The 14095-nt window shown below is 49.1% G+C and overlaps 1 protein-coding gene across 2 annotated transcripts; it reads right to left on the bottom strand.

The window, feature by feature from the left end:
* Nucleotides 1–29: 29 nt before the first annotated feature.
* On the bottom strand, nucleotides 30–13923 carry usp4 (ubiquitin specific peptidase 4 (proto-oncogene)). Of its 2 annotated transcripts, XM_056605200.1 has the most exons (22): nucleotides 13708–13923; nucleotides 12696–12823; nucleotides 12466–12596; nucleotides 12256–12382; nucleotides 12015–12160; nucleotides 11773–11834; nucleotides 11499–11645; nucleotides 10878–10995; nucleotides 10553–10726; nucleotides 9338–9496; nucleotides 8701–8925; nucleotides 7893–7976; nucleotides 7641–7735; nucleotides 6883–7065; nucleotides 5744–6045; nucleotides 5367–5582; nucleotides 5001–5071; nucleotides 4795–4910; nucleotides 3642–3791; nucleotides 3073–3176; nucleotides 2182–2270; nucleotides 30–2063 (listed from the first exon to the last, which is right to left on the bottom strand). In XM_056605200.1, exons 1-22 carry the CDS (start codon nucleotides 13836–13838, stop codon nucleotides 1947–1949), a joined length of 3075 nt encoding a protein of 1024 aa, XP_056461175.1. In that variant the 5' UTR covers nucleotides 13839–13923; the 3' UTR covers nucleotides 30–1946. The 2 variants fall into 2 exon arrangements, with proteins under 2 accessions (XP_056461175.1, XP_056461176.1); XM_056605201.1 differs by lacking the exons at nucleotides 30–2063; nucleotides 2182–2270; nucleotides 3073–3176; ... (10 more) ...; nucleotides 10553–10726; nucleotides 10878–10995 and adding an exon at nucleotides 11007–11220 and having other exon boundaries at nucleotides 13708–13897.
* Nucleotides 13924–14095: the final 172 nt, after the last annotated feature.

The raw sequence follows: 14095 nt of genomic DNA, 5'->3' as shown, positions 1-14095 counted from the left end.
AGGTTGGAATGTCTTAAGGCATCTCATATTTCACAATAAAATTACATTTTAAGAAGACTCCGGTCTCTCCCATCGTCACAGCTGTAGGCCTGCTGTACTGGAACAAACTGCATTAGAATAAACACTTCCCCCAGCTGTAAGAAACGGTTTAAAAGGAAGAAGGCCAAGGAGACACGGTTCAGGTTTCAATCTTTATTGTACGTTCAAACTCATAATTCTCAATTAAAAACATTTTCTAGATATTGGCATGTATAAATATTCGGACTATGTCATTCACTCGTGTGAAAGATTATTTACACCTATTATGATTGATGTTCTCATGAAGTAGGGAAAAGATGATTCACGGTATTTGTTTTAAAACTTGCTATAGTGGATTATAAGTATGATGTAAAGCTTTTCTATCCATTGGCATAAATGACTTATGTACTAATCTCTGAGCAAAATCACAGCAGATCACCCAGCAAAATCAGAAGGACACAAGCAGTCCAATGGACATGTACATGCTGCAGTGCCACCACTGTACTAACATCCCTAGCAGGATGAAACTGTCCACCTCTTTGAGTCTGGTCTGACCACTGTTTTTTTTCCCCCACAGTCCATCTGGTCTGTCCACTGGTTTCCCCCACAGTCCATCTGGTCTGTCCACTGGTTTCTCTCCCCCCCCCCCCCCCCTGCACAGCCCTCCACCACAATAGTATCTGAAGTGCCTGATGTCAGATGACCAGGTAGCTCCCAGTTAACTAGTATATTGAATTTACTTTCCACCTTCATTCCATTAATGCACAAGCATTCAGCCAAATAAATGTCTCCGCTCATTAACTGTTGTTATAACCCTTGACCAATATCCCCGTCTCGATGTACTGAGACTGAATTGATTACAGATGGAGGCGCTCTTCCTAGAGCAGTGAGTTCAAGGTCGTATGAATTAAGCACCACTTAATACTTTTTTATTCTGTGTGCTTTGTAGATGTCAAATAACAGCCATTTCAATTCAAAGCTGAAATAATGTACAAGACTTTTAAAAGACAAGCTAGATGATGGCTAGGGGTTTGGGCAAACAGATTATTTCAAAGTTAAAAGACCTGAAGAAATGTATAACATATCTTGAGCCCCAAGGCCAAATCATGAACCCAAATCACTTCTGATTACATAACAAGCAGATCATGAATTCAAGGGAAAATTCAAAGTGCTCTGTAAAAGAATATAAAAGTTTGCAGGAATCAAAAGGCCACTTTTGCACTGTGACAAAAAACGACATAAAGCTGGGGTGGGAGTCAGCGTCAGGAGCAGGGGGACCGGTCGAAGCAGCCAGCCGACGGCCCCCTGAAAGCCCAGAGTGAGCTTCAAGGGGACGGGGACGGGCCGAGCAGTCAGCCCCCGGCCCTCTGAAGGCCCAGAGAAGGAACCTGGAACCAGACTAATGATCGGGAAATGACTGCAAAACTGATGTTTCCATGGTATACCTAAATGGTACGATTCACTTCGTGTACAACGTGGAGCGCTTTGGTTAAAGCAGGATGTACGTTTGGCTTACTTCCTCTTGACTGCTGGAAACTGAAACCTTTGTTTACCTACGCAAGGGCATCCCTAACATTCTGTTTGTGTCCAGCGAGAGGATCCTTAGCCTTTACTTTGTGGAGGAGCTCCCCAAACAAGTTGCCCAACAATTACACACTTCTCCAGTGCAACCCCCTGCTAGGGTCTTCGGTCTAAGCCCCTGCTAGGGTCTCCGGTCTAAGCCCCTGCTTGGGTCTGGGCTCTAACCCCCTGCTTGGGTCTGGGGACTCGAGTAGAAAAGGGTCGAGGCGGTAGTAGACAAAATGAGAAACAAAAACTAAATCACCAGGAAGGGAGGGGGGGGGGATCGACGAGTCCTTCCCACCATGGTAGCTGGGTGTGTGTGTGTGTCCGTCTACCATTTGAAGGTTCAGTGGTTATGGTCAGTGTTAGTTAGTATCCATGTGGTCGTCCACGCCGTCGCTTGCTGCCCCCGAGGTCGCCGAGGGCTTGGCGGGGGCCGGGCCTTCCCTGCGCTGGTAGAACAGCACGTAGGCCGCCTTCGTCTGCAGGGACAGAAGGATGGCGGCGTCAGTACAACACAAAACCACACGTCACCTGATACCAAGAGAGAGGAGGACTGGGACACCCAGCGGTCCCAGGGGGAGTCAACGCATGTCTCACCACGATCTGGTCCTCTTTGGCCGACGAGACGCTGCTGTCGTCAAAGTAGTACCAGCCTCCGTCCACTTTGTTCTTGCCGTAGGCCGTGTCTGTCGGGGGGCAAAGGGCAGAGGCGTCAGTTTGCTTTGCCAAGCCTCTTTATGCAAGAAATTCAACACCTAATCCGTTTCGAGAGATGGGCGAGTGATTTGAAAGGATGAATGAATATAGTAACGGTCCCTTTGGACAGATGGTCAACAATGAGGTAACGTCATGTTCTGTCAGTTTAACATCGAGTCCTCTTTCAGTCCCAGCAGCAACAAGGTTCATGTTCATTTCCTTGTTTATTGCGTCTATCCTGGTGCACTGCCATACCCAACATCGTTGGGTGCCATGAGCTAACCCTGTGCTCCTACTGTGAAGATACCATCGTTAATGCGTTAGCTAACCCTTTGTTGTTCCTACTGGGAAGGGCCCATAACAAGCATCACGGCGATAGTGTGGAATAAGCAATATAATAATATAGTTGCAAGCAACCATGACCGGGTCCTACTGATTGACGAGTATGGTGGCTTAATGAATACCTAAGGTTAAACATTAACTTAAGTAATGCCAAGTCTCCCAGAATGGTTGTTTGAGGTTGGACTTGAGCCATCACCCATGGTCATGAGGCTGACGCAATACTACCACTACTATATGGACAGTCTTCGTCTTACGTGGATGCATTGCGAGATTGGTCGGTAGGGTAATATGGCATTGGAATGCCTTAAAAACTGGTTTCCTGGAAGCAAACGTATCAAAACAATCCCTGACCATGTTTCTAAAGCATAATGTTTCAAAATCAATCAATAGGGTTCCTATATTTTTCGTAGGACCCTTAATAATAATAATTAAGGGCCCATGTTGACTTACAGTGGCCCCCTCCCATCCCCCCGTAGTGGTTGGAGACGGCGATCAGGTCGTAGACGTAGGGCTCTGCTTTAGGGTCACACACAAACTCAGACATGTCCAGGTCCCTGGGGAGAGAGAAGATCGTTAGGATCGTTACTCATACGAGTCCAGGTCCCGGGGACAGAGAGGACGTTGTTATACAAATGTTACACAGGCGGTCAAACCAGCTCCACAACTGGAAACCACAACCGGCAAGCATGAGTCAGCATTCCTGGAACAGGAAGGTGAGGGAACGAGGAAGTGTTTGCAAGAAGTCGGAGGAATAATTTATAGGGTGCTTCTTAGTGGATCCAGAGATAGCAGATCAGCCCAGGGCTTACACAACCTTCCATTGTTTGCTTAAGAATGGTCTTTGTAACGTTGTCTCACAGCAACGGCCTTTTCTACCGTCGACATGTACAGCGAGGCGATAAGCTCACACCCAGTGACGCCATACACCTTAATGCTGTTCACTTCCTCTCCAGGGGTCCAGGAGCTCCTGACCACCAGCTCCCCCTAGTGGCAGCAGTAGGATGTGGTAGGAGGCTCACCTGATGGGGAAGTCCACCACCGTGTCCAGCTTGTCCCTCCAGCAGCGGTTGTAGGAGAAGCGCTTCAGATGGACGACGAGGAGGCGGGGCAGGGACCACAGGTCAAACTTCTTGGTGGCCTGCTGGTGCTTCTTACAGGTGGGGCAGTACCTGAGGAGAGACAAGAGTCCTCAGTTTACAATGTAGAGGCTTCATAAGAGTCCTCTTTACAATGTAGAGGCTTCATAAGAGTCCTCTTTACAATGTAGAGGCTTCATAAGAGTCCTCTTTACAATGTAGAGGCTTCATAAGAGTCCTCTTTACAATGTAGAGGCTTCATAAGAGTCCTCTTTACAATGTAGAGGCTTCATAAGAGTCCTCTTTACAATGTAGAGGCTTCATAAGAGTCCTCTTTACAATGTAGAGGCTTCATAAGAGTCCTCAGTTTACAATGTAGAGGCTTCATAAGAGTCCGCTCTTTACAATGAAGAGGCTTCATAAGAGTCCCCTCTCTTTACAATGTAGAGGCTTCACAAGAGTCCTCTCTTTACAATGGAGAGCCTTCATAAGGGTCCTCTCTCTTTACAATGGAGAGCCTTCATAAGGGTCCTCTCTCTTTACAATAGAGAGGCTTCACAAGAGTCCTCTCTTTACAATGGAGAGCCTTCATAAGGGTCCTCTCTCTTTACAATAGAAAGGCTTCACAAGAGTCCTCTCTTTACAATGGAGAGCCTTCATAAGTGTCCTCTCTCTTTACAATAGATAGGCTTCATAAGAGTCCTCTTTGCAACGTCAGAAAAATCCGCTGAGGATCGACATGTTAGGGTGCTACGTTTTATATACGCCACTAGTCATAAAGAACCATCATGTAGGGCTATGGTAGGCCTTACTAGGGGTCATGTAAGGCTGCGGTAGGCCTTACCAAGGGTCATGTAGGGCTAACAGCTACGGTAGGCCTTGCCATGGGTCATGTAGTCCTATAGTAGGCCTTACCATGGGTCATGCAGGGCTAACAGCTACGGTAGGCCTTGCCATTGGTCACGTAGGGCTACCAGCTACGGTAGGCCTTGCCATGGGTCATGTAGGACTATAGTAGGCCTTACCATGGGTCATGTAGGGCTAACAGCTATAGTAGGCCTTGCCATGGGTCATGTAGGGCTATAGTAGGCCTTACCAGGGGTCATGCTCTCCAAGAGTCTCCATGGTGGTGAACAGGTCGATGCATTCCCTCAGAGCGACGGTGGTCTTCTTCTTCTGAGGCTGAAGCACACTCTCATGCTTCTCCGAGGCCTACACACACACACACACACACACACACATTACTCCCTAGATTCCTACACTAAGGGCAGACATTTCGAGCAGGGTCTCCACGCCTCTGACCTCTGCTTCCTGGTCGTCGTAGCAACGCTTCCTGGTGTCGGGGTCCCAGTCGATGGCCACGGTGGAATGTGCTGCAGGGAGAGAAGAAGAGAGAGTCTTACGGTGAGTCCTACAGGTCAGTCCTGAGGGTGAGTCCTAAGGGTGAGTCCTGAGGGTGAGTCCTGAGGGTGAGTCCTGAGGGTGAGTCCTGAGGGTGAGTCCTGAGGGTGAGTCCTGCGGGTGAGTCCTGCGGGTGAGTCCTACGGGTGAGTCCTAAGGGTGAGTCCTAAGGGTGAGTCCTACAGGTGAGTCCTACAGGTGAGTCCTACAGGCGAGTCCTCAGGTGAGCCACTGGGTGTTAGAGGAGCGGGCAGGGGGGAGACTCACGGTTGAGTTTGAGGACGTTCCCGTCGCAGGGCAGGGGGCTGATGTTGGCCGTCCCGTAGGAGTTGACCATGCTGAAGCTGAACAGCCTGGAGGGCGCCGCGGAGACGCCCTTCGACCCCTTCCCCACGTCCGCCTCCTCCTCCTCCTCGTCGTCTTCTTCCGAGGGGCCGTTCTCCGGCTCCGGGCTCCCCTGGTGGTCCATGGCCTCGTCCTCACCTTAAAGAACAACATCGTTAACATCAAGCCTTCCTCTGTCACCCCGCCTGCGGACGGACAGTCCTCCAGCCAGGTGATGAACGGGTGAATACAGCCGGCTCCTACAGCCAGGTGGTGAAGGGGTGAATACAGAAGTGATCCTGAACCCTGGACACACGTACCATCGCAGACCCCGTTGGGCCCGTTGGCTGCAGAGCGGCTGCTGCCGTTGCTGGGGCCGGCGCTGGAGGGGCCCCCGGCGCTCGAGGAGGCCCCAGAGCTGCAGGAGGCCTCGGAGTTGCTGGAGCCCCCAGCGCTGCTTTGGGCCCCGGAGCTACAGGAGGCCCCGTCAGACAGTGGGTTGGCTCCGCCCTCCTTGTCGGAGTGCGACCCAGTGGGCGTGGGACCCTCGGCCCGGCTGCAGCTGGCGGAGGCGGCGGCACGGCTCTCGCTACAGGGACTTGGCTGGGGCTTGGCGTAGCGCCTGCAACACAAACCAGAAACCCTCCGTCAGCACTAGAGACATGGCTGCCTTCAGCCTCAGGGCCGCTCCGAGGGGAAGCCTCTTAACCCTGGAGACATGGCTGCCTTCAGCCTCAGGGCCGCTCTGAGGGGAAGCCTCTTAACCCTGGAGACATGGTGGCCTCCAGCCTCAAAGCCACTCCGAGGGGAAGCCTCTTAACCCAGGAGACATGGCGGCCTCCAGCCTCAGACCAGCACTGAGGGGAGCTTCTTAGAGGCTGAGGACATAGTGGTTGCCGGTGGCCCGCAGGGATTCACCTTAATAACGCTGTGAACATCGTATCGTCAACCTTGATCACTGGCCCACTTTGCTTTAATATAAAATGATTTGGCAGAAGAACTCAAAAGCTTGAGTAACCAACTTGTGGGGGAAGTGAGGGATATTCATAAACATGCACTCCTTTCCTGTATCCTTTCCAACTTCCTCTTAGTGGAAGAACACAATACATATGATGAAATATGACTAGCCATGGAAACCAAATCAATAAACGCATCTCCCTTCAGCGTAACTGATTACTAAACATACAGTCTACGGGATTCATAACAAGAGCCCGCTTATTATGAAAAGGGAAAGAAATGGTCTTCTAATATTACTGGTTTAGATGTGCCAGAGGTCAACACGTGCAGAGATAAGTGTCCTGGACAGAAGTGTAAAATAACTCCATTATGTTTGTTGAAGAGGAGAATCGTATGAAATGTACAAATGAGCGGAAATGAGCCAACAATTTGTAAAGAATCCATTTTGTAGATCAGTTGGTGTTATAGAGAATTAAACCAGCGCAGGTCTCAGGTCACTCACCCGATCCTCTCCAGGATCCGGAGGTACAGCGCCTCTGCCAGGAGGTTGTGTCTGGGGACCGTGAGCAGGAGGGGCTGGCCGAACAGCATGGTGCCGCCGGAGCCGCCCGCCTGCTTGGAGTGCCGCTCCCGGAAGTACACCGGCAGGTTCATCTGCTCGCTGTCCTCCTCCTGCACCTCGTACCTGCATGGAGCCAAGACACAAGCCAGGGCCAGGTCAGGTCTGTTAGTGATGCTCTGGACCAGGTCTGGTCAGGGTTAGTCTGTTTGTGATGGTCGGGACCAGGTGCGGTCAGGTCTGTTAGTGAAGCTCTGGACCAGGTCAGGTATGTTAGTGATGCTCTGGACCAGGTCAGGTCTGTTAGTGATAGTCTGGACCAAGTCCGGGCAGAACCACTGATTGATTCTGTTGACCAGGTCCGGTCAGGTCAGTTTGTTTGTGAGGGCCCATTTGACAAATGCCTGGCTTTGGCAAAACCAACGAATGGTCTCCCGCTCTGGTTAAAGCAGTACAGAGACAGGATTATCATTATTATATTGTACTACCCACTCAACACGGTCAGAGCTAACACCTATCATTTAGCATGTGAAAAAAGGTCAGGGTTCATTTTTTTAAAACAGTGCTTGGCCAATAAAGGTTTCCACTCTGGCACGTAGAAAGACCAAATTGGACATAGTTTGTTAGACTACAGTACCGATGGAGAGGCTCCACTTCAAACAAATCAAAGTCTCTTGAAGAAGACCCTTTCGACAACTTACACATAGATGTCGTCTTTGTCCATGATCTGGTTCAGCCCGTCGTCCTGGCGGTACATCTTGTGGAAGCGGTGATTGTAAACGTCTGCCATCACCATCTAGGAACAGACAGCAGTTTGATGGTTTAGTATCAAACCCAGAGGCGCCACAACAGAACAGAGAAGCTGGACAGCTTTCTGGATATAAACAGGGACGACCCCGTGTATACAAGGCACAGTGTCTTTAAACAAGGCTCAACAACGTGGCACAACTCACATTCTCCGGAGCGATCCCACAGAGTTTGGACAAGGCGCTGAACAGGTCACTAACACAGCCCAGCTTGGGGACCACCACTCTGTACTGAAAACACACAGAAACACAGAGGCCATCATCTTCTGACTCATTCAATTAAATATTCAACGTGTAAACTACTGGGTTAGAACCGTTAGAGTGACTAAAGCTAAAACACAGCATTAGCATACGATTTTATTTCCACCTGAAAGAGCGGTTGTTTTTTTGAGTGAATATCAGTTGGTAGCCCTATAGTATCGTCAGACCATAGCACAACTACCTGGTTCAATAGTGGATATCAATAAAGTGAGGGTCAGCAAATAAAGAAGTTTTAGTAGTGGTAGGAGGCGAAATCTCCAAATAAAAACAAAAAAAATGCAAAATTGACAATATAAACTTGAGACTACCCGGTGGATATCTTGGGTACCCAATGCACAATTTTATGAATTTACCGAGACCTTCCTCTTGAGAAATTCTGGGCCAATAGAATTAAATGAGACCAAGCCAAACCATCCCTTATGCCCCGTGCGGCCACCAGATGGCGATGAATGTGCTAAGATTTAAAGGAAATTACCCATTTCCTCCGAAACCCAGCTAAAAATGGATTTGTAAACACAGTGTTTAGATGGGAAAGGTTGGTCAAAGTGGTGCCTTGCATGAATCCTTCCTCATGAGTTGAAAGCCCTTACGCCGTCTTTGAAATCGGGGAGAGGGGCTGAACCCGGTCCCGGGTTATTTCAGTAGGAAGAGGTCCGCTTTGTGGCGTTAACGGACGCCCAGAGGACCGGCTCACCTGCATGGGCCTGGACAGGGGGTCGGAGCGCACCAGGAACAGCTCCATGGTGCGGTCCTTCTTCATGGGCAGAGGCAACGTGAGGTAGCAGAAGGGGTCGAAGGTGACGGACACCTTAGAACATTCGGGGCACACCAGGGTGGATTTGAAGAGGCCGTGGAAGATGTCCACTATGATTGAGTCGTTGCGCAAACGATGATTAGTCCAGGCTTCCTTCGCGACAATCTGTTCGGAAAAAAAAAAGGGAAATGGCAGCGAGAGGTGAGCAACAGGACGATGGGCCGTTCTTGCCCATCTGACCACTCCGTGTTACATGTTAAAGACCCTAGTTCTAGTTCTTTAGGTAGCTAGTTCGATCCCCAGCTCCTCCTAGCTGAGGGTTGATGTGTCCCTCAGCCAGACACTTAACTCTAACTGTTCCTGACGAGCTGGCTGTCGCCTTGCATGGTTGACTCTGCCGTCAGTGTGTCAATGTGTGTATCAACCGATGTAAGTCGCTTTGGATAAAAGCGTCTGCTAAATGCCCTAAATGTAAATGTAAAGACCCATTTAATCCAGAGTGGAGGAGCCATTATATCATTACAGCTGAAAACAGCTTTCCATCAAGGTCACCATCATGTAGCTCCATCACGCTCACCTCGTCTGGCCGGCCCTCAGCGTCCTTCACGGCCAGGTAGGGCTTCTTCTTGACGCGGTTCAGGTCCTCGTGGAGACCGTCCAACAGGAAGGCCAGCAGCTCCTGGGAGTCCTGCTGCTGGTAGCCCGAGAACTGGGGCGCGAAGCGGCCCACCTGGGTCTGAACACAGAGGAAGGACATGTGATCACTGCACCCTTCACTAGCAACGCTAGGGGTAGGGGGCGGCTACGGTCCGGAGACCCACGACAGGTACTGCCTGGTGCCTTGTCCAAGGGCACCGGCAGGAGTGTTTATCCGACATGGATGTTAGTCGGTGGAGGGGGAACACGGGCAGAACATGCATATTCTAAGCAGGAAGAACATACCAACTATACACAGGAGTTTCTTGCAGTGTGCCTGCAGTGCTGACCACCAATTGTCTTAGTTGGGAGAATTAACATACATTTTCTATTAATCATTTATATTGAAATTAACTATTTATATGCTATATTCAAAATGCAATGAAAATTGATAGTTAATTATACCGCGTTTCCATGGGCACTTCAGATTCGATTAGAAGTGGAAGAACAGCTCAATCGGAATAGAAAAATATCATATACACGTCTCAATCGGAATACAAGAGACATACCGACGTAAGCTTACCACTTTTGTAAATGCCTTATATACAGTACATTCGGAGTGCATGATAGGAATAGATCTATTCCGATTATAAATCTCGGAATACAGTTCTCTGATCAGAATAGAATTCCATGCGGAATAGAAGGGGTGGTGTAGTCCGCTATAATTTACATGTATACACTTATTGCGATTGGTTTGGGGTGGGTGCGGCTACTTTTTAACTTAAGAGGGATGGCATCAGCAGTTGCAGTAGTTCACAATTGGTCCGTCAGTACTTTTTTGCACACCGAACTGGACCGCTGTCAAGGAAAGTGGATTTTTTGCCTAATTCACGTTTTTTCTTACCACTCCGCAAGTAGTCCGGTAATTTATCAATCCCAGCATGTCCGGTTGCTAAGCAACGTCAACGGCAGACTATTTCTCCGCTGAGCAACACTACGAATGGTAATTGTACAAAGACACACCGTGCGAAGATATTTTTTAGCATTAGGTTTATCGATGAAAAATTACGTCGCGAAATTCTTAATGATCAATTAGTCGATCGTCCACTTAATCGTCGATTAAACATGCCCGTCCCTAGCGGATGACCCCACTCACCTTGAAGGTGCGCGGGGCCACATAGTTGCTGCGACTGAGCCACATCTGCTTGACCAGCTCAGCGTAGGCCTCGGCGATCTCCCCCCTCATGCCCAGCGGGTTCTCCCGGTTGAGCTCCACCTCGTACTGGTCGTTCAGGAAGTAGTCTGTGAGTGCCGACGCGTTGCTCAGGCACTGGAGCGAAGACAAGGAGCAAGAGTGCGGAGAAAGGTTTTTGAGTAACATGGCTTTGAGTATTTTTCTAAATGCGTATATCATCATGATCATCATTATTATTATTATCATCAACAGTTTCCGTTCAACTGGACCTGGCCGCACCACACACCTGCAGGGCAGAGTTCATGAAGCAGGTGTTGCCCAGATTACTGAGCCCACAGAGGCCGGGCTGGGACTGGGAGTCTCGGTAGTTGTAGGAGGAGCTGTACGAGTTGTAGCCCCCCAACCTGTCCCAAAGGAGTTCATCCCAGAGCTTTAGTGGCCACACACAACAATCAAAAAGCAGTATGATAATACAGTGTGCGGGGTAGACCATGTTGGATCCCAACAGTCGTCAATAATAACATAACCTGCGCAGCTGTTATCAATTATGCAACAGGAAGTGGATTCCATCGTAGGAGCACTACATAGATGCATGTGCCTTCCTTCACCCAGAATCTGGTGTGGCTTAGCTGGAAAGGAATTTCACAACTAGATAAGCTGCGTGTCTGTTCAAAATATGTTGCATCACATTTTATGGGTGTGCAAGAGGACCCAGCCAATAAGAGGTGACGCATTGCCATAAACCACAAACAAATTGTTTTTGCAGGGAAAAGACAGTAGAGCATTCATACAAGACCATCACTATTAACCCGCTCCTGACCGCTCACCAGAGGCCTTCACCAATTCAAAGTGTGAGCATGTGTGCACGTTTCCATGTTCATCGAGATGCTGGATGGGTCCTCCTTACCGGTTTCCAGAGGAGTTGCTGTTATTGAGCGTGTAGCTCGCGTTACTGCTGCTGTCCCCATTGGACACCGTTGAGGAGATGGTGGCGGACGAATTGGAAGAGAGTTTTGGAGAGGTGGTGAAATTCCTGGGTGGAGTAGCACTAGATCTACAAAGCATCAAGACACACACATTAAAACGAACATCCAGGCAAGGTGGAAACAGAGGAATGTACATCATTGATAAGCTGGTGTACCCAGAACCTTGAATAGAACAGCAGCAGGGTGCTCACTTACTTTGAATGGGAGCTTTGTCTGGGCCAGGTGCCATCCTCGTTTTTGCGTTCAATGACGAGCACCTGGGGGACAACAGGACAACTGAGCCGCCAAGGTGGAGAAACACTGGGACACGTTGTACACAGGGCCGACCTGACAGCGAGGTTATCTACCTGCACTAAAGGCTCATCAGAGTGAGTCAATAACAAGAGTAGAGTGACATTACATTGATTTACATGATGTACGTCTAACTGTCGGCATACCTGTCCCTGGAAGAGCCCGGCGTCCTGGACTGTACTGTCTGGTTTGTTGAGCTGCTCGTACGTGTTGCTCATGTATTTGTTCCACAGTCGGGTCTCTTTCTGCGACGGGATCTCAAACAGTGACCTCATGGCCTTCTCTATGGTGTCTGAAAGGAACCCGTCATTAGTTAAATAGTAAAACATCCTAAGGTAACGACCGACATAAACGGGCCTCTTACAGGAGGTAGGAAGGGAACGTTACCTATAGTGTCCGCTTTACTGAAATGCCGAGTGACCACATTTTCCATGTTCTCATTCTCACACAGGTTCAACTCCAGTAGATAGACTTCCACCTTACAGTGTTTGACAAACATGCCATGTTCAACCACCTAGAGAGAGAGAGAGACAGCTGGATCAGAACACACGACCAGAAACCCCACAGCGATGCAGAGGTTTGGCTAACAGAACGTACCTTCCTGACGATGGGCCGCTGGCCATCCAGAGAGCCGTACCAGCCCACCAGCTTGGTCCATGCCTTGGTTGGTACCAGGACGTAGTCCAGCTCATCTATAAGGTGTTCTTTCAGGACTTGGGTTTCCTGGTCTGCAGAAAAAGGCAGGTAAGAGTTTGAACTTGCTTTTGTGTACCTAGTTTTATAAAATAATAATATTAAGTGCAACACTGACAAGGTCCAAGCTTTACCTGAGAACAGCCCCGAGTTATCGATGGGTCCCGGGTAAAGGCTTTGCTCTCCAACATTGTACATGTCCCAGCTGTCGAATCCCACATACTTCTTCCATTGTTTGAACCACCGACTGTCTATCAGAAACCTAGAAGGAACAGGATGTCATTAACTTACAGGGAAGCAAATTACATTAACGCATTTTTTATACGTGCATCAACATGCCAGCATAGTAGAATAGACTTGTGTAATAATTTCCAGCCACTGATGGCCTCTTTGTATTTCCCCAGGTCATTACCATGAGTAGTGTTGAGAACCTGATTAACAGGTATCAGGTTAGGTATGATAGTTTGGTCCTCAATTAACCGACAAAACATGAGATAATCAGGCATTTCACCTTAAGAAGGTGGAATGAAATAAATAGTTTGCACCAACGTTACATCTATGTGGAAGTGTCCTAGTCTTGATGATGGTTTGCTATTCTTCTGTGTGGCATTCATGACCTATCTTCCAAATGGACTAGCAATGACAGAAAACGGTCTATTTTTATGGTCCACAAGGTTTGTTTGACCAGTGAGCAGCTCTCAGTAATCCAGAACCCAGCAGTGGTTCACTGGACTCAGTTCCGACCATCACAGGCCTCACAGTGGCCTGGACGAACAGTTCAACAATAATATAGGAAGCATTTCCGGGGAAACGAAACTTGTGTTTGTTGATCAGTGTGTAGGCCCATCAGACCAGACCTCCGGTTAGCCCTGTACTAGCTCCGGTTAGCCACTGATACCGAACTAAACTAGGGAACCGCTGCGTCCTTGGCGTCTTTATCTTGGCTTCTGATCCAGACCAGAGGGTCTGGGTGACATACCCCATCATGGACAGGTAGGAGGCCGAAATGTAGCTTTAGCTTCAGGTTAGCTACTAACAATACGGCAGTGACATCAACTTTCGGTTTCAGAGCCGCTATTAGCCCGTCGGACTAGCTAGCAGCTAGCAGCTAACTCGGCTGCTTCAGGCTAACAGGTCCACTCCTACCATTCATCGCCCTTCCGTAGATTGGTTTTAATGAGGGATCCAACGGTCTGTTTCTGACTCTCGGTTGAAGGTAACTGAGCGGCCACTGGTTCCACTGAGTCCACTGGTTCCGGTCCGCCTCCCTCCGCCATCGTGAGAGACTGAGCGCGGCTCGCGCGGAGCTTCTTCTTCTTCTGCGGACAGGGCGCGCGCCTCCGGGAGAGGCCGCGCGCCTCCGCCGCGGCTGCTCCCGGGCCATCATTACACTAAAGTACACATGATAACCCTTTACTGTCCTTAAGATCCCTTAACCCGTCCTAAAGATCCCCTTACCCAACTCGAAGAGCTCTTAACCTGTCATTAAAGAGCCCACCTCTACCCAGTAATACACGCAGATTATTTGCATACT

This window comes from Gadus chalcogrammus, chromosome 13, assembly GCF_026213295.1.
Source record: "Gadus chalcogrammus isolate NIFS_2021 chromosome 13, NIFS_Gcha_1.0, whole genome shotgun sequence".
In the NCBI taxonomy this organism is placed as follows: domain Eukaryota; kingdom Metazoa; phylum Chordata; class Actinopteri; order Gadiformes; family Gadidae; genus Gadus; species Gadus chalcogrammus.
The sequence above is the reverse complement of the archived record's forward strand: the minus strand, read 5'-3'. Positions and strand labels throughout refer to the sequence as shown.

Bases quoted from the DNA above. Each gene is read 5' to 3' on its own strand.
- usp4 (XM_056605200.1), bottom strand. From the start codon at position 13,838: ATGGCGGAGGGAGGCGGACCGGAACCAGTGGACTCAGTGGAACCAGTG. The intron at 7,977-8,700 runs GTGAGCCGGTCC...GTGTGTTTTCAG, and splicing joins CCCTGTCCAGGCCCATGCAG to TACAGAGTGGTGGTCCCCAA. The intron at 5,072-5,366 runs GTGAGTCTCCCC...CTCTCCCTGCAG, and splicing joins GAACGTCCTCAAACTCAACC to CACATTCCACCGTGGCCATC.